The 27,775-nt window shown below is 55.8% G+C and overlaps 2 protein-coding genes across 2 annotated transcripts; both read left to right on the top strand.

Annotated features, from left to right (window-relative positions):
* The first annotated feature begins 3,175 nt into the window (after positions 1-3,175).
* MAFB (MAF bZIP transcription factor B) lies at positions 3,176-6,542 on the top strand. The gene has a single exon (XM_086702194.1). It carries the CDS (start codon positions 3,567-3,569, stop codon positions 4,536-4,538), a length of 972 nt encoding a protein of 323 aa, XP_086558320.1. The 5' UTR covers positions 3,176-3,566; the 3' UTR covers positions 4,539-6,542.
* LOC147582737 (uncharacterized) lies at positions 5,200-10,191 on the top strand. Its single transcript, XM_086702811.1, has 3 exons — positions 5,200-5,215; positions 8,450-9,380; positions 10,017-10,191. The coding sequence occupies exons 1-2, from the start codon at positions 5,200-5,202 to the stop codon at positions 9,355-9,357; spliced, it is 924 nt and encodes a 307-aa protein (XP_086558937.1). The 3' UTR covers positions 9,358-9,380; positions 10,017-10,191.
* Positions 10,192-27,775: the final 17,584 nt, after the last annotated feature.

The following is a 27,775-nucleotide window of genomic DNA, read 5'->3' as shown; positions in this document are numbered from 1 at the left end:
TGCATCCCCTCTGGCCCAACTTGGGGTGGGTAGCGGGAGGAGGTCGCGTCAGGGTGAAAACTTCAGGTTGGAGTTTTGGGGGCAAAAGACAGCAAACTGCTCGGTAGAGGGCTCTGGGCGCCGCCGATAGTCCTCGGCTCCAATTCAAAAGAGGCTTGGGGCTCCGCGCGCTACTCCTGTGTCTTTGGCCTCCTTCCCTTTGCCGCTCCTCCTCCACTCTCCACTTCTCCCACCATCCCTTTTCTTTTCTTTCCATCCCCCCCCCCCCCCCCCCCCCGCCTCTCTCCCAGCTAGTCTTTTAGGCAAGGAGTGCAGCCTCCAGGAACTGCCCGTAGACCGATTGACCGGAAGCCCCGCACGCCCCAGGCGCAGGGAGGCGGCGGCGGGCAGCGGCTGTCGGGAGCGGGAGGCCGTAGGGTTTGGGGCGCCGAGATTCCGCGGCGGAGCGTAGCAGGTGCCGGCCTGGGGTATCACTGAGAAGTGGGGTCGGCTGTCCTGCAGCGGCCTTCACTCCGGAGCAATCTTCGTGCCTCATTTACTCCCTCAGTTCCAACATTTTTTGGAGATGGTTGGGGGTGGGGTGAGAGAGGAAGGACTGGTTTGGCTGGGACAGCAGCACAAAACCGCGTTTGGCGGGACGGTGGACCTAGGGCTGGACGGAGATATCGCAGTCCGAGCCCAGGGAAGGGGACTGACCGCAACGGAGACGGAGACACAGGACAAAGAGGACAGCATCTGCCCAGACAAAGCCCGAGTTCTAGAGACCCTGAGACGGCGGCGGGACGCCCCAGGAGACGGGGAAGCTTGGAACCGCGGAGCCCGGGCCGAAGGAACCCTTAGGGCCTAGTTGGCCACACTGCTGAGATTCCGGTTTCTGTCCTCGACAGCCAAGGTCAGGCAGACCGGGGGTGACCCTGGCCCGGCCGCCGCGGTGCGAACGCAGAAGTCCACAGAGTCAGGCGTTTCCTCTGCGCCACCGGGTTTCTTTAGTGCCCAGAAGGAGGTCGCCGACGGCTGGGGGTCAGTCGGCACCGAGAGAGCCTAGTGCGTTTGTCACGCCCTGTCCGCCTCAAGCCGGAGCCCTAGTCTGTGCAGACCCCAGACGGCTTGGAAACGTTCCCCCGCTGAGCCGCGGTGCGAGTGTCCTCTCACCGCCTCCAAACACTACCGGGCCAGGGAGGGTGCGCGTCCCTGGAGCCCAGCTTAGGGCAGGGGCGCAGCAGCCGCAGGGCCCAAACTCTCCCCGGAGATCGCCGAATCGTTTCTGCGGAGAGCACGCTTCTCGCAAAGGGTTGAAGACGGGCTCTTGCAGAATAACAGTTGCTGATCCAAACCTTTCAGTCCAAGTTTTGGTTCAAATATATTCATTTTACTAAAAATTGGGCGTCTCAAGACCACACCCCACCCCAGCCTGACCGAGGGCGCAAAAGAAGAGAGTTTTCAGATTAGCTGGAGGCAAACTATTTTACCTTCTAACACTGAAAAAAAACCTGGCTGTCTCCGCACTGGTGTGGCTCACCTGGCCCCTACACGCGCCGTCAGTCGTGCTGGCTCTGCACAGGCAGCGGCTGGGACACACTCACCCATTGCACGCTTCTCCTGCCTTTCGCTGCGCGCGCCCAAAGCTGAAGAGCAGAAGGCGACGCGGGAGGCGGGTCGGGTCTCCGGGTACAGCGAATCTGCGATTTATCCGGTTTCTGCGCCCGGGCCGGAGTCTCGGGGAAGAGGCTCTTATTTCGGGCCAGACTGAGTCCGAGTTGGGAGGGTGCACGGCGCCCGAGCCCTGCCTGGATCCCCAGTGCGGTGCGCTGTGGGCTCCCCGTCTGCGCTCTGAGGTTTCTCATGGACAGCCCTGGGCCCCCTCGCTGTGGCGTTTCGGCTTTCAGCCACAGACTTAACTCGGCCCAGGACCGTCCCGCGCAGGGGACTGCCGAGGGGGATCCCAGCACCCCCAGCCCCTCTCCCCCGCGCCCTGAGCTGGGGCTTGGAGTTTCAAGCGCCGTGATCCGCGCCGAACTCGCGGCTGAGTCCCAGGACGGGACCCGGGGACCGTGAGTGGCTCTAGGGGAACCTGTCCTGGGCCCCGGTGCACACACAGCCTCCGTTCTGGGCTGGCCCGGGTTGGACAGGTTAGGAAGACCCAGCTGGGTCCGAAGCGTCGTCCAAGCCTTCCAGTCGCGGGCCGGGCTGTTCCGCGCGCCTTTGCGCACAGTGGCCACTTGGGGTCGCACTTTATGCCTGTTTGAGCCTCTCGCGGCCCGCTGACGCCGAGATCTGCTAAATCGTTACAAAACGTTCAAACAAAAACAGGGTCGGTTCCCCAGCAGCCGAGAGCCACCCGGAGCACCGTCCTGAGCTGGCCTCAGCCCCCAGCCTCCGGAGCTCAGGGCTCCGTGCGTCGGGCTGGGGAAAGGAAACCAGAGCCTTACGGCCGATTCTTTCCCGCTTCCTTCATCCTGTGCTTTTGTGCGTGGGGCGAGCGCGGGGGAGCGGCTGGGCAAGGGAGTCCCATCTCGGGTCTCGGCCCCTGCAGCCGCCAGGAGGGGAACTGCCCCTGCTTAGCCCGAGGGTCCCCTGAGGCTAAGAGTTGGATTTGAACACAACTCTTGGAGCCGCAAACCCACCCCCAGCACACAAATTACGCGCAGACCTGCGGAAACACAGGCAGGCACCACCGCACACACTCGTACGGCCCCGCAGCCGCGCGGCGCACGGAACGTCCCCCACTGGGCGGGGGACGCTGGGGAACAAAGGGCCCGAGAGGTGTCGTCCCGGCGTTCCTTTTGAGCCTCCTTGGGGGTGACAGGGGCTGGGGGTGGGGAGCGAGGGGTAAAGAGCGAGGGGAGCACGCGAAGGGGGTGGAAGCGGCGGCCAGGCCCACGGAGGGGGGGGGGCGCGCCCCAAAGGCAAGCGGGCGGGGACCGGGACCTGGAGGGTGTTGGGGGCTGGGCCGGGGCCCGCCGTCCCACTGGGCTCCAGCCCTCGGCCAGGCCTCCGCGGCTCTCCGGCGGCTCGGGCCGCCAGTCAGCTGACGCGGGGGGCGGAGGAGCTGTCAGGCGCGCCCCGCCCTGCGCCGCCGGGCCGCGGGGGCCGTGCAGCCATTGGCCAGAGCTCTGGGCCGCCCTGGCCCCCGCGCCCCGGTGACATCAGGAAGGCGATAAAAGGCGGCGGCGGCGCCGGATCCAGCACAGCTGCGCCGCCGGGCTGCGAGCGGCTGCGACCGAGAGAGCCCAAGAGCAGGAGAGCTAGAGAGCGAGCGGCGGGCGCTTGCCCGGCGCCTCCCCTCCGCCCAGCCGCGCGCCCCGCTTGCTTCTCCGCCCCTCCCGACTCGGCCCGGCCCCGGCGCGGCCACAGCCCCGAGCTCTGGGGCGGCGCAGGCAGCCTCGGGACTCTCCGGCGCGCCGCCGCGTCCCCAGACAAAGGCTTGGCCGGCGGCCCCGGCCCGCTGCGCCCTCGGCTCCCCGCCTCCCGGGCTCGCGGCTCTTCGCCCCCGCTCTCGGCTCGGCGCGCCCCGGCCGGCCGCAAAGTTTCCCGGGCGGCAGCGGCGGCTGCGCCTCGCGTCAGCGATGGCCTCGGAGCTGAGCATGGGGCCCGAGCTGCCCACCAGCCCGCTGGCCATGGAGTACGTCAACGACTTCGACCTGCTCAAGTTCGACGTAAAGAAGGAGCCGCTGGGGCGCGCGGAGCGCCCGGGCCGGCCCTGCACGCGCCTGCAGCCAGCCGGCTCGGTGTCATCCACACCACTCAGCACGCCGTGTAGCTCGGTGCCCTCGTCGCCCAGCTTCAGCCCGACCGAACAGAAGACTCACCTCGAGGACCTGTACTGGATGGCGAGCAACTACCAGCAGATGAACCCCGAGGCGCTCAACCTGACGCCTGAGGATGCGGTGGAGGCGCTCATCGGCTCGCACCCGGTGCCACAGCCGTTGCAGAGCTTCGACGGCTTCCGCGGCGCGCACCACCATCACCACCACCACCACCCACACCCGCACCACGCATACCCGGGCGCCGGCGTGCCCCACGACGAGCTGGGCCCGCACGCGCACCCGCACCACCACCACCATCACCAAGCGTCGCCGCCGCCGTCCAGCGCAGCCAGCCCAGCGCAGCAGCTGCCCACCAGCCACCCCGGGCCCGGGCCGCACGCGGCCGCCGCGGCGACGGCGGCTGGTGGTAGCGGCAGCGTGGAGGACCGCTTCTCCGACGACCAGCTTGTGTCCATGTCCGTGCGCGAGCTGAACCGCCACCTGCGGGGCTTCACCAAGGACGAGGTGATCCGCCTGAAGCAGAAGCGGCGGACCCTGAAGAACCGGGGCTACGCCCAGTCGTGCAGGTATAAACGCGTCCAGCAGAAACACCACCTGGAGAATGAGAAGACGCAGCTCATTCAGCAGGTGGAGCAGCTTAAGCAGGAGGTGTCCCGGCTGGCCCGCGAAAGAGACGCCTACAAGGTCAAGTGCGAGAAACTCGCCAACTCCGGCTTCAGGGAGGCGGGCTCCACCAGCGACAGCCCCTCCTCTCCCGAGTTCTTTCTGTGAGTCGTGGCCGGTCCTGGCCCCCGCCCTATGCCCCGGGCCCGGACTCCCCGTCCCGTGTCCCCCGCCCCGGACTCCCCCCGGACCCTGTCCCTGCCACGGCCCCAGCCTTGACCTGTTTGACTTGAGGGAGAGGGAGGAAGGGCGCGCGGGACGCGGGCGACGGGAGGGCGCGCGGGCAGGCAGGGGACCGTGGCCAAGAGGAGAGCGGCGCGCGCCAGCGCCGCCTCCTAGACTCGAGCAGAGCCAGAGCCAGACGAGGGGGTGGGAAGTCCCGGAGCAACTTTCCTCCAGGCTGGAGGGCGGCGAGGCATAGTCCCGAGGAGTCGCCAAGGCCGTCTGGAGACTCCTGGCTTTCTGAACTTCGCGCGTTAAGCCGGGGCCGCTGCGTCGCGGCCCGGAGCGCAGTCCAACCCAGGAAGAGAGCAGCGAGGAGAGGAGAGGAGAGGAGAGGGACCCTGGCGTCCGGCAGGCGCGAGGCGAGGCTGAGCGAAGGAAGGAAGGAAGGACAGACGGACCTGTCCAGGGTCCGGAGAACACTGGCTCTCAGCCCCGAGACGCGGGCCTCAGTTAGGACGTTCTGCGCGCAATTCTCATCAGTTTTATTGCCTGCTCCATTATATAGAAAAAATACGAAAATCTGCATTAAAAATATTAATCCTGCATGCTGGACATGTATGGTAATAATTTCTATTTTGTACCATTTTCTTGTTTAACTTTTAGCATGTTGTTGATCATGGATCATAACCCCCTTGTTTCTTTGAGTGAGAAGGGATGGCAGTTCAGAAACTCCGGCGGCTGCTTGCCGGGGGTTCAGTCCCGGCTGTCGGCTTGTAAATACCGCCCCGCCAAACAGCTTAGAGAACGTGGCAGCAAGCTGAGTGTCTTCGTTTGGGTTTATTATTATGGCATTATTTTTTTGTAAGTAAAAAAAAAAAAAATAGTTCTGGGCATTTTGCATCAGAAAACAACTTTGTCTTGGGGCACCCTTGGAAGTTGCATGTTTTCTCCCCTCTCCCCGTCTCCATTCGGTCCTCTTGTCCCTTCCGCTTCAGTTTTCAGTTTTGTGGGTGTCGACAGAAAGAGGACCCGGGTCCCAGTTCCTGAATATCAGGAGAGGGTAGCTGCCCAGTTCTGCACCCAGGAGGAGCACGGCCCAGGAATGTCTTCACTCCTACCTTGCTAATTTGGGTGTCCCAAACTGACACCCTTAACAAGAACGGAAAGGAAAACAGATCTTATGTGCTTTTTAATGCAGTCGGAATCACCCCAGGGTCCCTTCACAGCCCTCCAGGTCCATCCCCACTAATTGCTGTGGCTGCGGTGCTCTTAGGGTGAGTAGCTTCACCAGCCCGGACACTGCCCAATGGTGACCCAAACGTGTGCTGAACCTACCGCCACACTCAGAAAGTACCAGAAACCCAACCATTGGCAAGTAATTTTGCAACTTTCAAGCGCGTCCTTTAGACCAACATGTTCTGTGTGTTTCTTTCCCTGCTTTTGAGCTAGCAGGTGAGTTCCCCCCCCCACCCCCTTCAGTTGTATAGTAGTTATAGGGAAAATCTGGGTGTTTTTCTTTATTACCTTTTTTTTTCCTGCAGGTCAGTAAAAGGGTTTAAGTTGCACTGACAAAAATACCAAAACGAAAGCGTATTTTTTAGTTCCCATTTGAGATTGCTGGCGCTGCTGGCCGGATGCATTTTTGAGTTTGTATTAGTTGATAAATTAACAGTAATAACAAGATTGTATGAACCGCATGGTGCTTGCAGTTTTAAATATTGTGGATATTCGTCCTGCATCAGAAACGAGCTTCGGTTTTTACGGATTCAACTGTGTTGAAATCAAATTTGCTGCAACAGAAATTTGTTTTTATTTCATGTAAAATAAGGGATCAATTTCAAACCCTGCTTATGATATGAAAATATTAAAACCTAGTCTATTGTAGTTTTATTCAGACTGGTTTCTGTTTTTTGGTTATTAAAATGGTTTCCTATTTTGCTTATTAAACCCATGGAAATGGTGTTTATTTAGAGGATTCTGCGTGCGCCTGACTTTGACTTTCTTCTCTTGCCTTTTCAAGAGTCGAATCACTTTGGGGACACTCACCCTCCCTGGCCAATGGAGAAACAGACCAGGTCTGGGCAACTCTCTCCCTTGCTTGTGAGTGTGTATGTACATGAGTCCCAAATATGTTCCTGCTTCTCACTCTAGGTAGAGACCTCATTTGGGAGCGGGTTTGTGAGCTGAGAGGGGACACATTTTGGGGAGGCTTTCAGGCTTGAGGATCAGGACTGGCCTGCTAGCCTGCGGGCTCTGAGGTACAGATCGGCCGATCCCAAGAAGCCCAGAAGCCGGAGCTTCCTGATGGGGAAACAGGGGTCTTTTTGGCAATCAGGCTCAGTTGGCCCTGCCACTCTGGCCTTCCTCCCTGGGCTGCAAGGCTCTCAACTTTCTCCTGCCCAGCGTATCTTGCTGCCCAGAGTGAGAACGCCTGCCTGCCCTGAGTGGAGGCCTGTGCCTCCTTCCCCAGGACTTGGAGAAGCAGGTGGAACCCAGCACCAGGGCTTTCAGGGTAAGGCTCTTCAGACAGGAAGCCCTTCCTGCGGACCTATTTTCTGGGGGGTGGTGTGCCCTGGGCACACATGCCACTCAGGCCTGGAGCCCTCAGACCCACAGAAGGGCACTGCATGTCCTGACCAGGATTTCAGTGACTTGCCAAACTGGGAGGTAGAGGGGGCTTGGGGCATCATTCTGGTGTAGCCACCCTGCAAACTGGACATCCTTGACTGGGAGGTGGGCCCAGACCTTCCCTTTTCCAGACGCTCAGAAGAGTCAAGATCTCCCGTCTAGGTTACCCAAAACCCCTCTCAGCCTTCTTGCAGTCCTGTCTATAATTCAGAGTTGGCCTCAGATATTTCTGAGAGTGGGAGTGGGATTACCCACCCCCTGCCCCCAAATCCAGAAAGCTTCTCTGCTCCTTTGGCAGTGGCTGGGTCCAACGGGCTTCTGGTATCTTCAGACCCTATATCTATAGTCCAAGAGACTCAGCCTTCCAGCCCTGGGGTTCTGTGGCCCAGAGTTCCTAACATGGAACTTCAGGACCTGAATGGGGAGAGGCCAGAAACCCCAGCAGCAGATCTTGGAACTAGAGCTGGGAAGAGCCAGGGAGAAGGAAGGGAAGGCTGAAACTAGCAGGGAATAGATTTTGGCCTGGGATTCCCGGAATCCTGGGCGTGGTGGTCCCGGTCTGGTAAGGACAGACCAGGGGAAAAAAATCCGGAAAGTAAGGATGCAAATACTACCGGCAGTGATATCCATTTAATAGCGTTTTGGTGTTGTTTAGTAGAATTCTAGCTTGAATTAAGTTCCAAGGCCCAGGTCATTTCACCAAGCCAAAGATACGCCTGGCACAGAAGGCTTCGGCTGAGGCCGGGGAGAGGGATGGTGGCCGCGTCTGCCTGTGAAGTCGCTCTACCTGAGTGCACATGGATGAAGGAGCAAGGGGGTGTGATTAGTTGGGTAATTGTGTGTTCAAGGGCACGTCCACAAATCTGATAAGAGCACGGCCAAATGTACAAGTGTATCCCCTGTGGGGCGAAAGCGGTTTTGGCCAGGCTGAGAGCTTGAAGAAACCCCGCTGTACGAACCTGGAGACCAGGGGGGATCACCTGGGTTCCATTTGGTGGAGGTTTGACTCCCCTTGGAATAATCCCGAATGGACTGGCTTCTTCCACTTCTAGAGCCACCTGGACTCTGCTTGAAAAAGCCTCTGGGCCGGGGAGGGTCACAGACTCCAAGGCGTTGGTTTCCCTTCCCCAGAGCACGGAAACACAGACACCAACCCAGTGAGCCACCAGCATCTAGAATGACATGGTGGGTCAGGCAGTTTCAGAGTGACCAATTGCATCTCTGAGAAGCCTACAACCACACCTCGCAGTCCTACACACACACACACACACACACACACACACACACACACAGCACCCACACCGACGCCCTCGCGGGCGGGCGCGGTCAGTCCCAGCACCCACCCGCTGTTTGGGCACCAATCGGCCCCGGGACGCACGCGGGCGAGAGCCGGGCAGAGCGGGCGGCGCACCGGAGGGGGCCGGGACCTCGAGAGACTCCGGGGCGGGCAGGCCCTGGCCGTGTCTCAGCCCGCAGCCCTCCGTCCCGACCCGCCACCACGCCGCGGAGCCGGCGCCGGCGAGCGCAGGAAGAGCGAACTGGGTCCCGAGGCCCTCCGGCCCGGCCCGGCCCGGCCCCGCGGCTCCTCTTCGGTTCCCGCCGCTGCGCCCTGCTCGCGGGGTCCTCGCGCTCCTCCACGACCCCGGGGGCCACATCTCCCTGCGCCGGGACTCGTCCCTGCCCGCACTGGTCCCACGTAGACACGCTGGCGCCTGCAGCCGGGGACGCACGCCGAGTGAGACGCACACGGCCCCGGGACGGTGGCTCGCTCCGGGCCGAATCCCTGGCTGGGGCGGCCCCCGTCGGGTCGCGGGAGCGAAGCCCCCACGCCCCCCCCCCCCGGGTGGCACAAAAGTGCGGGAGGCCGTGCGGGCGGGATCGGCCGCCGCCACCTTCCGCGAGGGGTCGGGTTGGCGCTCGGCGCGGCGGACCTGCAGCCTGGGGTCCCGGCCCGCGCGCAGGGGTGGCGGCGGCTGCAGCCCCGCTCGGTGGGGTCTCCCGCGGCCCTTCTCTTTGCCATTTCCCTTTCCTTCAGCCCTTCCTTGGCGAACTCTTCACTGCAGAAAACTTTCTCCCTGCGTTTTGGCCCCACGTCCCTTCTGCCTTCAGACTCCGCCAGGCGAGGAAGGGCTAAGGCAGCCGGGGCCGCGGTGTCCGGTAAGTGCGGGCAGCGGCGGCGAGGGGGTGGAGTCGGGCTCCGGGGTCCCCGAGCCTCCGTGGGGCACCGGGCCAAGCCAGTGGCTCTGGGCTCTCCCGCCTGGACGGCTTCAACTCCCCAGCCTTCCCTCGCGTCGTCCGCCCCGCAGCCCGGCTGGTGGGGATCGACCTCTTGCAGGATCCCCGCCGGCCAAGCCGGGCCCTCCGTGGCAGAAGCCGGCGCAGCTGGGGCTGGGCCCTAGACCCACATCCCTCTATTGGTCCCAGCCCGCCTTCCTTAGATCCAGGGTCTCTGGGCACTGTTGTGGCAGGGCCAATCCCAGCCCCGGGCAGAGGTGCCCACCTCCATGCCACCCACTCTCCTGGTCCTCTTAGGAGACCTAAGAGGACTCTTAGGTCCTCTTAGGCCTAGCGTGGGCGTGCCAGGAACCACACCAGTGTGGTCATTTATTGGGCTCTTCTGTGACTAGAGTCACAGCTTTTGCCATGCCAGGCAAACCCTCCACTCCTGCTGCCACCCACCCCTACTCAAGCTCGGTCTCGTAGGGCCCTGGAAACAGCTGGCTTGGGAGATTCCAGCGGGGCCCTTGCAGACTTGCAGATGCAAACCCCGCTTCGTTGCCCCTCTGTTTTCAGAAAGGAAAACCCAGAAGTGGCTTCTTGCGTAACCCTTCCCTGTACAGCCTGCTGTCTGCTGGCCTGGCCTTCCATCCCAGAGATAGCAGTGTTTGGATTTGTTATGTAAGGAAGGGAGGATTAGAGGTTTACTCTGCTCCTCCTCCCCCCACCAAAATAAAAGTCCTCAAAAGGCGCCTTTTGCAGACACCGTCTTTTCCAACAGCAGCCCTCCTAGAAGAAGTCAGTCTGGTTCCTAGAGCTGCTCCCAAGCTTGGGCCCAGCGCAATCCTCTGAGGAGACTTGCCAGCTTGCAGCGAAGGGAGAGTCCCTGATCCAGGGTGGACCGGCTTGTCGGAGGAAGTCACCATAAGGCTTCCGAGGCTGGCGCTTACCTGGCTCAGAGGACTAGCTTTCTGTTGGAGAAGGCTGCTGCTAGAATTTTGCCCCTTCTTCTGTGTCTGCTCCTAGGAGCAGGCATCCAGACCACGGAGAGCATTCCTCTCAGCTGGGGAGCACACATTCTCTGTGCTTTGAACGCCTTCGCTGTGTTCCCCATGCATTTTCCACACCTTATGTCTCTCCAGCATCTAAAGTCCCCTTTTCCATCGTGCGACACAAATTACCTTAAAAGATGAATTTAGATAAGAAGATCAGAGCTGACTGTTCTCACCTGCAAGAAATTAAATGTATGAGATAAGTTGCTGCTCCAATTTGGAAAACCACCTAAATTATTAATAAGGGTTTGTTCCGAGGCAAAATTCAGAATGCCTTTCTGCATTCTTTGCCTGTGAAGTTATTTTCCTGTAAAGTAGCAGCCGCTTGTTACACATTCCTTTTTATTTGTATCAAAAAAGGGGATCCTGTCCTCAGGCTGGAGGGGCAGCCGCAGAAGCAATGGGAGGAGGCCTGATACTTTCTGGAAGAAGCCAGTTTTGGCGTGAGAAAGGGGCAGAAGTCCACAAATTCAAAACTTCTATCGCCGTGCCTTCCCTGTGGGGCTCTGTGCGTTTTACAGGGGCTTACACTTCTTTCAGTAAACAGGCAGGGGGGTGGGAAGCTTAGGGGTGCTCATTTCAGAGCTGGAGAGAGCAAGGCAGGCATTAAGCCTGGCCTGTGACTCCATCGGGAATCAGGAGCTCACTCTCAAGTCCCCTTCTTTCTTCTCGTGTCACTTTCACTGCCTTGACCCTGCCAGGGTTACGTGCACCTGTTTCCTACTCAGGCGAGGCCCTGGGCTTGGATTGGTCTTGGGGACTCAGCTCTGCTTTCCCTGAGTGGGCAGCCCTCAGGGCATTGCATCTCCCAATGCAAGGCTTGGCATTGGCCCTCCTTGGTGTCCTGGGAACTGGAGCCCGGTACACATGTCCCTTTGCACGGACAAGGGGCAGCGAGTTCACGAGGTCATGGGGCACAAGAGGTGTGGCCAGATCATGACGTTAGTCCTGTTAAAATGGTTCACTTAATTCTCTGAAGTGTGGGCTACTATTGTCCATGAAGATGGAGAAGTAGGCCCAGACCAGGCACCTCTTGCCCAGCAGAAGATGGAAAACTTGAGTCCCCCACCCCATACCAAAATTTGTATTTTTGGCATCAGATTCCACAAGTTCACATCCCTTATCTGAAACACCTGAGGGGGGTGGTGGTGGTGAAGAGCGTGGGGGAAAATATGGAGGGGTGGCAAATAGCCCTTGTGGAGGAGAGTTTCCTTTCTAATTCCCTTTGCACAGGGTAGTCTCTTTCCTGGGGGTATAATTACCATTTTCCACCCACAAGTCTCCCTGCCCGGACACACAGATGGACGATGGGCTCCTGGAGATACAGGAGGACAAACATAAGGGGATCAGAGGGAAACTACAGCATCAGTCTCTCACGGAGAAGCCAGCAGCTTATGGTGGTCCTGGGGTGTGTGTGTGTGTGTGTGCGTGTGTGCGTGTGTGTGTGTGTGGTGGGGCCCACTTGGGCATTGCTAGCTTGGGACATTGATGCTTTTCATAATCAACAGACCCCTCACCTTTCATCTGTTCTCAGTTGAACTTTCCAGCAAATGGATCATAATTAGCAGAGCAAGTGTCTATAAAAGCAGCAGCCTCTAGGTGAGGCAGTTTTGATGGAATCATCCTTAGTTTAACCAAAGCTGTTTCTGGTGCAGTATGGAAACTTCGAACCTGCACACAGATGTGCTTACACTCTTAAGGCAGGCACGCGCATAAACACGTATGCAGCTCGCTCTTAAATTCACAGAGGCAGGCAGGCATGTATGTGCACACGCTTAAATCCCCATGCGCTTATCTGCTGTATCTGCACTCTCACACCGTGTGCACGAAAGGCACACGATTGTGCATATACCTGTATGGATTTATGCTTGCATTGAAAGCCAAGGATTACATACGTGTAAACACCCTGACAAAATGCATTTGGGTCCATGATCGTCTTTACATGTTCTCATCCACAGACATACGTGCTTTGTGTATCGGGCACTGGCCTTCACACTGCCCCCGCCCCCCAAGCACCATGTAACAAGTGAAATGTGGCAGTGGCGGGGTTAACGGAGGCCCAGACTCCCATAAATATTTATATGAAGCACTCGAGATCTGGAAGCAAGAGAGGAAAGCTCTGGAAGCAAGAGAGGAAAGCTCGCCCCACAAGCCCCTGTCAATCATGTACTGCTGCATGTTACCTGTCACAGCCAAGCCATACGATATGATTGTACAGTATGACCACCGTGAGGGTCACTTTTATGCTGGTGCACAGGGCCCACTCTGTGCCTGGCCAAGCAGCCCAGCAGATGTGCCAGGTTGGTCGCCACTCCTAGGATTCTCCTGCATGCTTCAAAAGGAAGCCTTTCAACATTGCTGCTGCAGGTGCAGAGTTGAAGGCGGAGCAAAAGCTTCTTGAATATCTGAGACTTGGCTTCTCCAGTGAAGACAGAAGCTATCCTGGCAAGACGGCCTGTGGGGGGCGGCTTGTGAACAGGTGGGTGCGAGAGAGAGGTGGGGCTCCTGGGCTGATCCGATCCAGCTTTGCTATGGCAGGGGCTCCAGCTTCTGGAGCTGCTCTGGCCCACCAAAACTTTGGGTCCCAAAGGAACCTACTGTCCCAGTTCTCCACAACTGCTACAATCCTGTGTTCAGCGAATAATCTGCTTCCGGGCCTGCCACCTAAGACTATCCATTCAATCGCTGAACAAACATCTGTTGTGTGTCTTCCATATGCCAGGCATTGTGCTAGGGGTTGGCAATACAACAATGAACAAAACCAGAAATAATCCCAGCAAACAATCCTCATGGAGTTTACAGTCTAGCAGGAAAGAGAGAGCGTGCGAGCAGTTAGATGTAACAGGAATCGGTGTAGAGTTTCAGAAGGAGAAAGCACCCCGGATCTCTGAGAGCATCTGTACTAAAGTGAAGCTGACCTAGCCTGGGGAGAGTGATCAGGGAGGGCTTCCTGGAGGGGGTGATATTCGAGCTAGGATATGAAGCCTGGATAAGCATTATCCAAGTCGGATGGGTAAGGGAAGAACATTTTAGGTCTAAATTTCTTTCTGGAATGGGAAATTTCTTTCTCCTTGCTCAGGACATGTGCTTGGTACTCCCTCTGCCTGTACCGTCTTATTTCAGAGAGAGCTGTGGCCAGCTCCCTCACCCCCTTCACTTCCTTGCTCAGATCTGTCTCCCCTTCCTGATGAGGTTTATCCTGACCACCCTACCTGATCTGGCAACCTGCTCCCTCCCACCTCCCTGGGCACTCCCGACCTGCCTTATTCTGCTCTACTGACCCTTTTCTTCTCACCCCTCCCCACCTAATGCTAATCACCTTGGAACACTGGATTATTTACTCATCTAGGGCTTATTTTCTGCTTTTTCCTGCCAGCACATAAGCCCTGTGAGGTCAAAGTCTGATGACTTTTGTTCACCCATGTCCCTAAGCACTATGAGCGGTGCCTGGCACTCAGTAAGACCCCAATAACCCAGTAGTTGGTTGAATGAATATGTGTTGAATAAAATGTACTTAAAAAGGAAAGGGGTAATGTCTGTGAAAGCATGGCTTTGAGGTCCTGGCTATCTCTCATCTATCTATCTATCTATCTATCTATCTATCTATCTATCTATCATCTATCAGTATCTAGTTTTTTGATACTCCTTGAAATACATACTGCTAATTAAAAAAAAAAACAACAACATTGTTTGTGTATCATCCACTAAAATCTTGCATCCCTCAGTGGTACCCTTTGGGACACATTCTGGTATCTGTGTGTGAGGAGAGAGGCTGACATCTGATATGAGAGGCAGGTCAGGGAGCACTGGGCGTTGGGGGGGGGGCACAGGAGGGAGGGAAGGCTGGGAGGGGGAGCAGAATGGAACTCAGTCTGGTTGTTCCCTCTAGATTCTTGGAGGGTCTTGGAAGAGAAAAAGGCAGGGGTGGGTGGATCAGAGATGAATCTTGTTGGGATTCAGAGGGCAGGGAACTAACAGCCTCACTCCTGTTTCTGATCCCCCTCCCTTCTCCAATTTATCTACCCCTCCCTCCCCCCCTCCCTTTTAATCTCATGCAGAAAAAAAGGCTCCTTTCCCTGTTGCTTTCTGAGCTAAGAAGAAAACCTCCTAAATACTTTGTACCCTTGACAAGTTATTTTTAAAAAGAAATAATGTCTCTAAATCTAACATTTGTGATGATTTTTTTTTTTTTAAAGAAAACACTGCGCAAATCAACAGCTTTCTTGTTTTAAGCAATTGCTAGGGTTTGGAGAGCCGGCTGCTTGGTAAACACTTTGTAAACATCCAGAAAAGATTGTATTCAGTGTCCTCAAGTCAAAATCAACCTCCCCCGAGCTCTTGCTTTGTGTTTCATTGATGCAGGAAGAGGCTTTCTAAAAGTGGAAGGCAGGGGGGCCTGGGTGCTCCAGTTTGGTTAGGTGTCAGACTCTTGATTTTGGCTCAGGTCATGATCTTGTGGTCATGAGATCGAGCCCTGGATTGGGCTCTGTGCTGAGCATGGAGGCTGCTTAAGATTTTCTCTCTCCCTCTCCCTCTGCTCCTTCCCCGCTCATGCTCACTCTCTCTCAAAGTAAATGAACCCCAAAAAAACCAACAACAACAGATAAAAGCGGAATATAGAGGAAGAGAGGTTGACATGATTCCAGAGGACATTTCTTTTGGATAATTGGGGCTGGGAAATTGATATACATCTGTGAGCAGCCCCGGGCCCCACCCCACCCTCTTGCATTCTTTAAGACTTTTGGCTCTTTACCTCATCCTGGAAAGGATCAGGCATCGGGGCCATTTCATAGCTAGGTAAATAGAGTCAGGGGAACTCCTGTTTCCGGGCAGAGCTGGGAGAGAGTGTGTCTCCAGGTGATGGCTAAGACCACTGGCAAGTGAGCCTTTCCAAGTTCGTGCTGTTCTAGTTCTTGAGAAATAAGCCAGTTTCTTGGGGGCAGACCTGCTTTCATATCCCCTCTGTGATGCACGCTTCTGGCTTTTTCCACCACCGCACCTCAGTTTGGAATGTCCCCACTTTGTTCTGGGTCAGTTCCCAGAGTCTCATAAACTCGCTTTCCAGGCCCCACCCAGCACTGGCCCCTCGCAGACTGCCAGGGTCCTCTTCCAAAAACTTACCTCTGGTCTCGTCACTGTCTTGTTTGCAAAATCAACAGCCCCACTAGTTTGTCCTTGTCCCGGAAGAGAGCAATGCTTCAAATTTCAGTTCCACCTACACCGTGGCTTTGGCAGTCCAAGATGCTGAGCCAGATTCTGGGGCGAATTGGGGAAGGTCAAAGGGCAGGAGCAAAGCACAGAGGCCCCTGGGAAGAGTCTGTCCTGACCCTCAGATGAAAACCTCAAAGGGAACCCGTATTTGCCTGCCCATCCAGCTTCTGTCTCTTTCAGAGTCAGCAGGGAGTGACCACTCCCTGGGTTGTATACTTTTATATAGTAGGGAAGTCACGTATCAGTTGGAAATCAGGCTTCATATATCTAAAACACCTTTCTTTTGCTCGAGATGGCCAAAAAGGTTGATTCCGTTGGGTTTTCCTGGATGGCCTGCCTTCCTTGCTCCATTTGCCTGTGGGAGGAGAGTGCACCAGACTAAGAAGGCTCCAGAAATCCTGCTCTCAAAAAGTGGAAGCATTAGGTTGAATCCGATGAAATTGTTGCCATGAACTGGATTCATTCTGCAGATTGCAGACCTGTGAGCCTGGCTTTGGTTCCTGGGATTCTGCCAGGACTTGTTAAAGCGATGGTATGTGGGTAGCAAGGCACTCGGTGGTCACCAGGACCCGGGTCAGGCTCCATGTCAGGCTCATCCTGTGTCCACCTCTGAGGGGCAGACCAGGGGCTGTGGCCCCAAAGGTCCCTATCTTCCAAACGCTTTCCGTACGCCTGGCAGTGAAGTGCTTTTGCAGCTATTAGCTCACGTAACCCTTATACTAACTCTAGGAGGCAGGGAGATAGTCGCATTCTGCTGGATGAGGTTAAACAACTTGCCCAAGGATGCACAGCTAGTAAGTGGCAGTGCTGGGATTCAAATGCAGGCTCTTATCCAGAGTCTGTGCTTTTAACTATTATGCTCTTAAGCCTGGGGGTTGGATGATAGGTGAGGTAGAATTTGTAACTGGGTGAAAAATGCTTCTGGGGTTTTATTCAGTGAAAACTTGACTCTGAGAAGAGAGCACCTCCCATCCCTCCAGACCACCCTCCACCATCCTTTTGAGCCACCTGGGCTCCACTAGGGACATTGCTTTTTCACAAAATTCTTTTTATTGAGGTATAATTAACACGTAACTTTATATTAGTTTCAGGTGTGCAACATAATGATTCAATATTTGTATATATTGCAAAACGATCACCATAGTAAGTCTAGTTAACATCTGTCGTGGTACGTAGGTATAGTTTTCTTTTCTGGGGATGAGGAGAGACTTTGCTTTCACATTATTTTTTCTGAGATACTGGCAACTAGTCCTGCTCAGAAACCATCTATGGCTCTCCATCACATCCAGGACCTATTCCAGATCCTATGGCCTGGCCTTCAGTGCCCTGCGTTGTGAGCCTTTGCCCCTCTCTTCTTCACTCAACATCCTGAGCTCTGGCCACACTGACCCCAGCACCTGCCTTGGCTTCTCCAGCCTCTCTGCCCCTTGACCTGAGCTGTTTCTCCATGAAGTTCTCTGCCACCCCTAATCCACCCCTCTCTAGGCCATCTCCTTCTCAATCGCTTCTGGGTCACAGATGCCAAAAGGAAGACTTTGTCTGGTTTCTGAAACCCTCACTGGAGCTGAAGCGGGTGGGGGGGTGGGGGCGGCTAGAAGAAATTCGGATTGTGGAGCCAGACAGACCTGGGTGTAAACCCAGCACCTCCTCTCCCTGGCTCTGGGGACCTGGGGAATTCAGTTCACCTCTCTGAGCCTCCGTTGCCTCTTGGTAAAGTGGAGAATATGTTGCCCTCTTCTTCCGGCTGCGGGAGGGATGTGCAGAGATGTCTGGTGGCTGGTGGGTGCTGTGGTTACCGCAGGCAGGGCTGGTCTGGTCAGGGGTCACCCCAGGAAGATGCGAGCTCGGGAGAGGGCTGGGAAGGAGGTGGGACTTCAGGAAATGCTCCCAGAAGCAATCTGGAAGGATAGACTTAGCCGCAAGCCCAGACTCCTGCATTGCAACACGGAGACTGTCAGGCAGGTCTAACCGGTTCTGCTGGCCGGGATCTCTGGCTGAATTCACACTGAAATTGATTGGCAGGGAAGGCCCCTGGAAGGCGGTGTGCAAACCCCAGCAGGAGCTCCTGGGAAGTAGGCTTTACAGCTGTGAACGTACTGTGGGAAAGAAGCTGGAGTTTCAGCCCCGAGTGCGAATATTCTCACCCCCACCGGCTTTTTCCAGATGCTCAGAGCCCAGGGAGCCTTGACTGACAGGGCTTGCCAGCATTTTCTGGCATGGTCGCTATGCAAACTTGCCTCCCACTTAGGGAGCCACTTTTTGGAGAGAACATCTTGAGTCTTCAGGCCAAGGGCTGGGGTCCCTCACATGGTGACAGCACCGTTGCGTTTTGGAAGCTGTGTTTCCATCAGTCTGCGTGGGGCAAGTGTGGCCTGGTACACATGTGTGCATGTGCACGTGGACTTAGGCAAGAGCGTGTGTGCACACGTATACACAGCTGCAGAACCACTGCGTGTCTGTGGTTAAGATGGGGGACCCAGCGTCAGGCTGGCTGGGTATGACAGCCACGTCTGAACTTACTGGCCCCATGGAAAGGCTGCTTTCACCTGGAGGTTTCAGATTTTCTATCAGCTGAACAGGAACTCTGATCCTGTCAGAGTTGAATCTCTTTTGTGCCTGCAGAGAGTGCTTAGCACGGTTCCTGACCATAGTAGGGGCTTGATAAATAGCGATAGCTATTTTCACTGTAGTGTAAATCTAGTTAGTCATATTACAGGTAGGGGTGCAGACTCTGTAACCAGAGTGCCCGTTCCAACATGCTCTAGCTGTGTGATTCTGGACCAGTTACTTCACTGCTCCCCGTCTTAGTGTCTTCATCTGTAAAATGGGGTGATAATATTTGCCCCCGCCTCACAGGGTTGTGTCAGAAGGCGCTTACAACCGTGGATACGTAGTGCTCTGTGTGTTAGCTCATGGCCGCTATCATCACCACCATCATCTTCTCCATCTTCACTCTCATGATCCTTACCTTGTCCGCCATTTTCGGTACCCACTGACTTTTCCAGAGGAAAATTGGCTGGTTAGGAGATTTCTAAGGCACTCCAAGCTCAGACCTTCGAGAAATATCCGGTGAAGTCTCCAGGCATCACCCAAGGTAACATGGCTCCGAATTCAAGTCCTGCCCCAACGGCCCCTGCCTTGGCCCCTCTGTTCACAAAGCACTGTCAGCTTTGGCCTGTCCCTCTGAAGGCACTCTGGGTAGGGGGTGAGCAATGGGCCCTGTGCCCCAGAGTCTGCCTCCTGGTGATGACACTTGGCTCCTTCCCAGCCAGCAGGGGTGTGCCCAGGTCCTCCTGCGAAGTGGCTGAGTCAGGATTTGAACTGAGGTCCGTCTGTCCCCAAGGGACGTGGCTTTGCCTCCTTGCTTTGGAGTCCCTGCCGTCTGGCAGTCCAGCATCTTGAGGAGGCTGTCAGAGCCTTGTGGGAACTCGTGGTGCAGGGTGGAAATAGGGGACAGCACAGCACAGCACAGGGGGGACAGATGGCACCGAATGGGAGCAGGGGGAGGACCAGAACTGCTGGACTGGACCAAGCCGGCTCAGGAAAGGGAGGAGGCAGCATTTGGGCTGGTGATCCACCGGGACAGACAGACGGAGCTGGAGGAAGGGGCTGCCCCGGGAGAGGAGTCAGCCTGGGTGAAATCCCACAGGCGGCAGCGGAGGAAGTTTCCAGAACAGCAATTGGATTATCCAGGTGCCCTATTTGGCTGGAGAGGGAGGTGCAGGAAGATGGCTAGGATTGGAAAGAGGAGGCCGCACGCAGGTCCTAAGGGGTTGACTATGATGACGAGTTAGGGTGTTAGCTGCCATGTTGCTTCTGGGACACGCAGCCCCCCACATGTGCCCCTTTGCACGGTCCAGCACGCGGACGCGGCTGCTTGAACTGCGAGTGGACACCTGACCCAAGCTGGGCCAAGAAGCGTGTGCTTCCCCGGAAATTAGAATTTGGGTGCTGGGTTGCCGGTCAGGGTGTGGTGGGAGCTCGAACGGGGAGAAAGGGTGAGGACAGGGAGCCAGGCGACATCACCTGGGCCTCATGCGGGAGGAGTCAGAGAATGCTCTCTGCAGACAGGTGGGGAGGAAGCAGTCATGTAGAGAATGCTGAAAAGGTTGAAGGCGGCTTAATATGGCTGGGGGTAGCGGGGCGGGGAGCCAAACCATATCACAAATTAGTAAAAAAATAGGAAATTAAAAGCAGCATAGAAGAGTGAGGTTGAACAGAAGTGACGTTACGGTTCCCATCCGATATAAAGTTGTGTTGTGATGGGCCCCCATGTGGACTCTGGGCTTCCTGGCGGCCAATGGGAAGAGGGAAAAAAGATCAACTTTGAGACCCTACAGTGCTCCTTAAAGAAACACAAAGAAACCCACTGCTCAGGAGAAATGTAGGCATTGCTGGTTCTGGGGCTGGAGGGAAATCTCCCTGGAGGACTGCCACGTACCTGGAGAGATTCTGGTCAGGGAGGAGGTGAGTGGAGGCAGCATCTTGCTCTGGGAGTCAGAGACTGGATTCTGCTGCCAATTTCACTGTGACCTTAGGTGGTTGCTTAGCCTGTCCGAGACTTCGTTTCTTCTACTGTAACATGGGGCACCTGCTTAGAGGGCTCTGAAGGTGGCTTGACATTTGTGACAGAAGTCCCAGACACACTGTTGTTGGTCAGAAGGCCTAGCCTCTCTCTCGCCCTCCTTCTGAAAGCTATCTCCCTTTAATTACACTTTTTATTGCTCTCCTGCCCTCTCCCAGCCATGGGCTAGCTCCTCCCCAGGTCCACCCACTGCCTCTGGGACCAGGGCACCGCCAGGTGGTTGCTGGCATGGTGCCTCCTGGAGTCAGCAGGGCCCAGCCGATGTCCGCAGTGGAACAGAATTCAGAGACAGGACCCCCCAAGGCCACGTTCTCCCAGGGTCTCCCCTGTGCCTGGCCCCGGGTGGGGCAGGAAGTTTCCCCAACACAGCTCAGTCCCCATCATGTGCTCCTTAGTATCCTGTACATCTTCCTCACGCAAATCCCAGGAATAGATACATAATTCTGCGCAATAAGTTGTGTTAACGGCGATTTCCCTGCTAGGACACGTGTGTCATAAGGTCTGGTCTGTTTTGTCCTGTACTGTTCTGCTGGCCTGCTCATTACTTGCTGCGGAGTGAGTGCTTGAAATATATTGGCCGAATGCGTGAATGAATGAATGAATGGAATGAATGAATGAATTGAACGAAACCTCGTAATGGTCCGTACTGTAAGGTCCTGTAAGACCAGGACTCTTTTTTGGAGTTAAGAAAACTATCATTCATCTTCTCTTTCTACGTCTTTTCCAGGTCAGTTTTGACTCATTTGTCAGGCTCAGCCAGAAAGGTGCTCTCTTAGGAAAGTCACAGCGCAGCTCAAGCATCCCCCACCCATTACCTTCCCCCCCCCCCAACCTCTCCAAGGTTTGCTCAGGTTCCTTTCCCTGTACATTTTATCTCCTGGGGACTGGTTATTCAGTTTCGTGACCTCTTGACTCCATCACTTACGTGATTTTCAGGGCCCCTTGCAAGATGAGGATGGCGGTGGCGGGGGGGCCTTGTTTCACAATTATGAAGAAGTTTAAGATGGCGACAGAGTGAGCATTGCCCCTTCTAGCTTCAGGGCCCCCTGTGACGGCACAGGTCCCATGCCCATGAAGCTGGTCCTGATCCTGTGATGACAAGGACGTTGTAGGTGCGGTTTACTGCTTCTTCCCCCTGCTCTGGGCCTAACACAGTGCCTGGTCCTTATTAGTATCTCATTTAAACACCAAATGAACGAATGAATGAAGACAGATGTATGAGTAGACGTTACAGAGCCTCTCTGAGCTCCCATCTACAAAACGGGGATATCTTGCTTTCCTCCAGGCAGGCAGGGAAGACCCTCAGCCTTAGGGCCACGGGATCATGTGGTACATGTCCCAGAACTATTCAGATGTAGGTAGTCAGAGGGCAGAGGCCAGCTCTCTGTGGGGCCGGTTCAGGCTGGCCTGATAAGGCCAGCGGACTCTGCTCTCTCTGGGCAACCCGCCTACTTCTGATGACGAACTCCTACCTGGCTGGAGGCCAGGGCCCGGGGAGAGGCTAGGACCTTGCTTCTTTAGAAACCCTATCAACTGGGCAGCTACTGCGCTGGGCATTTTTCATGCATCATTTTTATCCTCATTTGGCAGATGGGGAAATCAAAGGTCAGAGAGTGAAAATGGCACGTCTCAGTAGGCAAAGGGCAGAGTCAGCCACAGATGCCTGATCTGTCGTCTCTTAGGCCGGTGCCCGCTGAGGACGGAACGTTCGCATCACACAGGGTGTTTGTTTGCGGAGCCGCGCATGGGTGTGTGAGCGTGAGCTCACTGGAGTGCGCAGGCCTTGGGACACTCGCGTCTCAGCTCCAGACCCTGCTGACCTTCCCCGAGGGCCGGACGGTGACTGCGTGGGCAGGGCCCAGCCGCCCCTGAGGCTGGAGGAGGCAGCCCAGATTCCTGCCCAGCCTTGGTCGGTGTCCCCATCAGGTGCCCTCGCCCCATCAGCATCATCGGGTTTCCTGGTGTACCATCTTTGCACAAATATTTGAGTGTGTATTTACCTCTGTGTCTTCATTTTTTATGATTAGAGAAATATTGGTTTTTAAGCTTAAAACCGTACTGAGACTTTTGTGATACCTGTGTAAGCTTGTTTCAAAAGATTAAGGAAAGGCAAAGTGTAAACAGAAAAGGAAAGGGCTAGAGGCACTGAAACCCGACATTCCCACTGTAAAACCGTCATTTCTATACCCCTCCCAGACACACACACACACACACACACACACACACACACACCCTTCTACAGACTCCAGAGGCCAAAAGCTGACTGTCCACCTTGAGAGCTGGCATTCGAATGTTTGATGTGGAGGCCCCCTGCGCCACATGACTTGGTCTAACCCCCCCCCCCCCCCCGCCGCTGGAGTCTTCTATCCGCCCACTTTCTGCCTTGTACCTTGAAAGCATTTGCATTTCTGACACTTGGCAAGAGGGGCACTTCTTTTTTAAAACCCAAATGGGTCCAACCTATACCCAGTGTTATGAAACTCCCTTTTTCCTTTTGCTTCATATGGTTTCGACATCTCGCCTGTACAAAGTCTGACTTACCTTTTTAACAGTTGCATAGTGTTCCAAAGAGCTGCCGCTTGAAACGTTGTTCTTTATCACAGAGCAGCAGTGGATGATACGTGGAGCAGAATGTGTGCGACAGGAAACTTCAAAGTGTCCTGCCCGGGGCATCTCACGGTGGTCAGGCTCCCAGAAGGATGGGGTCTGTGGGTACGCCTGCTTGGGCCTTCCGACTTAGCGGGAGGCCTTGGCCCGGAGGAGAGAGCACAGGGCTAAGTTCTCCGTGCAGGGAAGCATTCTCTTACACACCTTCACGCTCACACGTTCACACGCTTTCCTCCACACACACATCCACACACACACACACACACACACAGACACACACAACCGTGTCTCACACTCCAACTGCTGTCGTAAATGTGAGCCCGACCTTCACGTCCCAGGGGTGTGGAACGGGTGTAACGAAACGCCAATTGAGTTTTTGCTCTATGCCCAACACTGTCCCAGGAATGTCATGTGCCATTGTGCGCGGTCCTCAGAATGCTTTCCAGAGGAAGAAATTGGAGGCTCAGACAGGGAGCGTTGTCCCGACAGACACACAGGGCAGTGTGAGGGCAGAGCCCCATCTGTACCTCGCCACACTTTCAGAGTTGCCCCAACCTGGCCAGATGACCCGAGAACTGTAGGGGATGGTGGCCTGTGCATTGCCAGTCTGCCTACCTCCAGCCTCTGGCAGTGCCCAGAGCTCCAGAAGACAGACAGATGCTTACAGTGTGATTCAACACATTTAGACACATTTAGAGCGGCGGGCGGCGGGCGGCGGGGGGGGGGGGGGGGGTGCTTTTCCTGCGGGCGGGGGGCAGAATAATGGCCTCCCTACCATGTCCGCATCCAAATCCCCAAAACTTGTAAACATGTTACCTTACCATGGAAGACAGGACTTTGCAGATGTGATGAGAGGTAATGACCTTGAGATTGGGGAGATTATCTTTCGTGCCCTGGGTGGGGCAAATGTCATCACAACGGTTCTTAAAGGTGGAGGACCTTTGTGGCCGGGAGCAGAGAGAAGAGGTATGAGTAGGGAAGCAGGCTCGGGAAGGGGAGGAAGAGTGCAGGCGGCCTCCACCAGCTGGAAAAGGTAAGGAGATAGATTCTCTCCTAGAGCCTCCTGCCCGCAACTTGATTTTAGCGTCAAACTTGCAATCTATAGAGTGGTAATTAAAGCTGTCATATCCGCTCTCCATTTGTCCATGAAGATCCATTTATTCATCTGCGGGGTCCTTCCTTGGGCATATGACACAAACACACACACACACACACACACACACACACACACACACACGCGTGCGCGCGCACGCAAACATGCCCGGTTGATGATACCAATGGGAGGAGTGACAGGAAGCACTGAAATGAGGCCCACCATGGGTCCTCTGCCAAGTGCATTTATGAATTCCTTCAGTTCCCATGACAACTCCAGGAGACAGGTAACACTTCGTTTGCCCATTTTACAGATGGGGAAGCTGAGACAGAGAGGTCATTAACTTGCCCAGGGTCTCACAGCTAAGAAGAGGTGCAGGTGGGATTTGAACCTAGGCTACGTGGCTTACGTTTATATGCTCACACACACGTCCATCGCATTCCCACTCAAAATACACAGTGACTTGCCACTGCTCTGACCTTTCTCCTTTCCTCCTCTCCTATCACTGGCTAAGGGGCATGAGGTGGAGACAATCGAGTCTGGGAACCCTGGCTATCAAAGGGATTTTCATGGGTTGTTTTCATGTCCAAGCTTCAAACAAGGTATTTGTAAGAAAAAAAGTTGCTAATCCCCCCCCCCCCCCCAATTTCACACCTCCTTTCTGAGACTTCACTCATTTCAACCAGATGATTGGTTCCATGTGTAATTAAATGTGAGTCAGTGTGTCTGGCCGGGCAGAACTCCGCAGACTGTCAGGTCTCAGAAGAGAGCTCTCTGAAGCTGCATCCGTGGTTGGCGGGTTCGGGGACCGCGGGGTCTGGAAGCACAGAGCCTGCATCCAGGGTGTCCTCCTCTCTACCCCGCCCCCACCCACCCCAGGCCATGGAGCTGGGCCGGCAGAGCAGGCCAGCGGACTGCAGAGATAATTGGTGTTTTCAGGCAGCCGGCAGCTGGGGGGGTGGGGGGGATCACCGCTCTACCTCCTTACCTGCCTCTGGGGCTGGGCTGGGTCCCCCAGAACCTGTCTGGCTGGTTTGGAGGCTGTTATTACCAGGGCTCCCTGGGAAGGGATGGAGAGCTGGAGGGGTGAGGGGGAGGGCTGGACAGGGATGGGGGATGGGGAGCAGTGGGGGAGACGGGGGATTGGGGCTGGGGATGCAGAGGAGGAGGGTGGGGAGGAGGAGGAGGGGGAGGAGGGCCAGGGCTCTGCCTGGGCTCATTTGTGACCTGGCCTGCAGGTTTCCCCACTTCCCACCCCTCCCCCACCTCTAGTCCCAGGAGAAGGATTAAATCTTGTTCCCTGGTTCAGCACGGGGTCTGGTCTGTCACGAGGGGGAAGGCCACTTCGAGAATCCCCCACATCCCAGGGAGCCCAGCTCTGCTTCCTGAGGCCACCCCTTGGTCCAGTGAGGGGTGTTGGGAGCTCCAAGTCTGAGGCGCCTTGGGTGAAGGGGGCACGGGGTCCACTCAGTGGGGACCCTGAGCAGCAGTGGGACCGGTGGCTATTGGGTAATCAGGTTAAGTGCACTTGCCTTCTTCCTGCCCCCAGACACTTTGGGCCTAATTAGCAAAATAATTAAGGCTCAAGTCATGTTTCTACTATTAATCTCCATGTCCGGACCTATTACCAACCCCAAACTGCCCTCTTCTGATGCATTTCATTCTTTGTCCTCCCTTCCCCCTCCTTTTCCCTCCCTCCTTCCCTCCTTCCCTCCTCTCTTATCTTCCTTCCTTCCTTCTTCTCTTTCCTTCCTCCTTCCTCCCTCCCTTCCTTCCCTCCTTCCTCCCTGTCTCCTTCCATCCTTCCTTCCTTCCTTCCTTCCTTCCTTCCTTCCTTCCTTCCCCCTCCCTCCCCTCCTTCTTTCTCTCCTTTCTCCCTCCCTCCTCCCTGTCTCTTCTTTCCTTATTCCATCCCTTCCTTCCTTCCCTCCCTCCCTCCCTCCCTCCTTTCTCTGTCTCCTCATTCCAACAATTCCCTCCTTCCAACAAACATCACAACACACACAGCCAGCCCCACATTTTGGACTGGGGTCCAAAGGAGACTCAGATCCTCCCAGAGCTCACAGCCCAAAGGGCAAGCCACTGCCACTGTCTGCGGGACTCCCCAAAGGCATCTCAGAGGAGGTGATGTGCCTAAAGGGTAGGAGGTAGTCATGGTGATGGGGGGGCAGGTGGTGGAGGGGTGGTTGCCTAGAGAATGTCCCTGGAATCCCCACTCTGTGCCTATACCTCTACCTATACTTTCTCAGTGAATTCTCACGCAAACAGTACGAGGTGGCCTTGTGGCTCCGATTTTACAGTTAAAGGAAATCAGTGTTTAGAGAGGGAAGGTGACTCCCCCAAAGTCACACATGTTGGACCCAGGGGCAGAGGTGGGATTCAGACTCAGGCCAGACTGTCAAAACGCCGCGTTCAATCCACTGGAGAACTTCCTCTGTCTGGAAGGGTGTCCCAGGCTGGGGGAACAGTGGGCCCAAAGGCACAGGAGGATGAATTGACACGGGAGTTTGAAGAATCATCGGTGGCTCTGAATGTTGGGAGGGTGCCTGATGGGTGGGGGCGGGGGCTGTGGTGAGGCGCCTTCATAGGGCTTGACAAGGGCCAGGTAAGGACAGGCATGAGAGTCAGGCTAGGGAATTGGGACTAAGGAGACACTGAAGAAGCACCCAGGACTCTGGAGCCAGCCATGGGGGTCTGAACCCTGACCAGGCGACTTACTGCTGTGTGACCCTGAGCAAGTCCCCTAACCCATAGGACTCCCTTGTGCGGCAAAACTCCAATTTTGTGGAGTTGTTCGGGGCATTGAGGAAGTATAGTGTTCAGCACAGAGCCCGGCATAGATTAAATTGAAAATCATTCACATTTTCTTTCAGAAAGCTAAGGACTGGGGCTGGTAGGGAGGTGGGGAGTTGTCAGGAAGCCCCAGGAAGGGTGGCTTTGATTTCTAGAAGAGAAGTACAGATGCTGAGGGAGACTGAGGGGGACGTTGAGAGGGGGTTGGGCAGGCTCTGGGATCCCCCTCCCCACCGTGTCCCCTGTTCTTGCCCAGGAGCTCTAAAGAATAGGGGTGGGGCTAGGTACAGAAGACAGAGGTCAGAGATGCCGAAGGTCACCCATGGGCCTGTAGCTCCTCCCAGGGAAGAAGTTCCAGGAAGCCAGGCAAGGGTGGAGGGCAGAGGGCAGCCCAAGCATCTCCCCACCTGCAATGCTGGGGGAAGGGCAGGGCCGGGACTTGGGGCAGCCTGGATTTTCCCTCTGTTTCTCCGTGTGCATAAAATTGGCGTGGTCTGAGCCCCCCCACCCCCACCCCCGCCCCCACCATTGACTGAGCTTTTCCCTTTCAACGGTCCAGCTGAAGATGTGAACATGTTTCAAGGTCTGGGAAGACCCCTGCAGGGCTCCGGCATGTGCCAGGGGAGGATTCCTCTGACCTTCTGGGTAGCTTCCAAGGTCTACACCCCAAAGAGTGGCTTTGGTTAGTTTGAAAGTGGACGGACCAGTTTCTTAGGCGCAGAGATCACATCCCTGAGACATCCTGGTACAGACCTTGCTCCCTGCCCTGCAGAGACGGCAGATAATGTTTTTTTTTTTAAGTTTATTTATTTATTGAGAGAGAGAAAGAGAGAGAGGGAGGGGGGAGAGAGAGAGAGAGAGAGAGAGAGAATGAACTGGCAAGATGCAGAGAGGGGGACAGAGGATCTGAAGTGGGCTCTGTGCTGATGCAGGGCTTGAACTCATGAACCGTGAGATCATGACCTGAGCCAAAATCGGAGGCTTAACCCACTGA

The sequence above is a fragment of the Puma concolor genome, chromosome A3 (assembly GCF_028749965.1).
Source record: "Puma concolor isolate L17-30 chromosome A3, mPumCon1.1.hap2, whole genome shotgun sequence".
NCBI classification, from domain to species: domain Eukaryota; kingdom Metazoa; phylum Chordata; class Mammalia; order Carnivora; family Felidae; genus Puma; species Puma concolor.
Note: the sequence above shows the minus strand (reverse complement) of the source record. Positions and strands in the feature narration are given on the sequence as shown.

Bases quoted from the DNA above. Each gene is read 5' to 3' on its own strand.
- MAFB (XM_086702194.1), top strand. From the start codon at position 3,567: ATGGCCTCGGAGCTGAGCATGGGGCCCGAGCTGCCCACCAGCCCGCTG.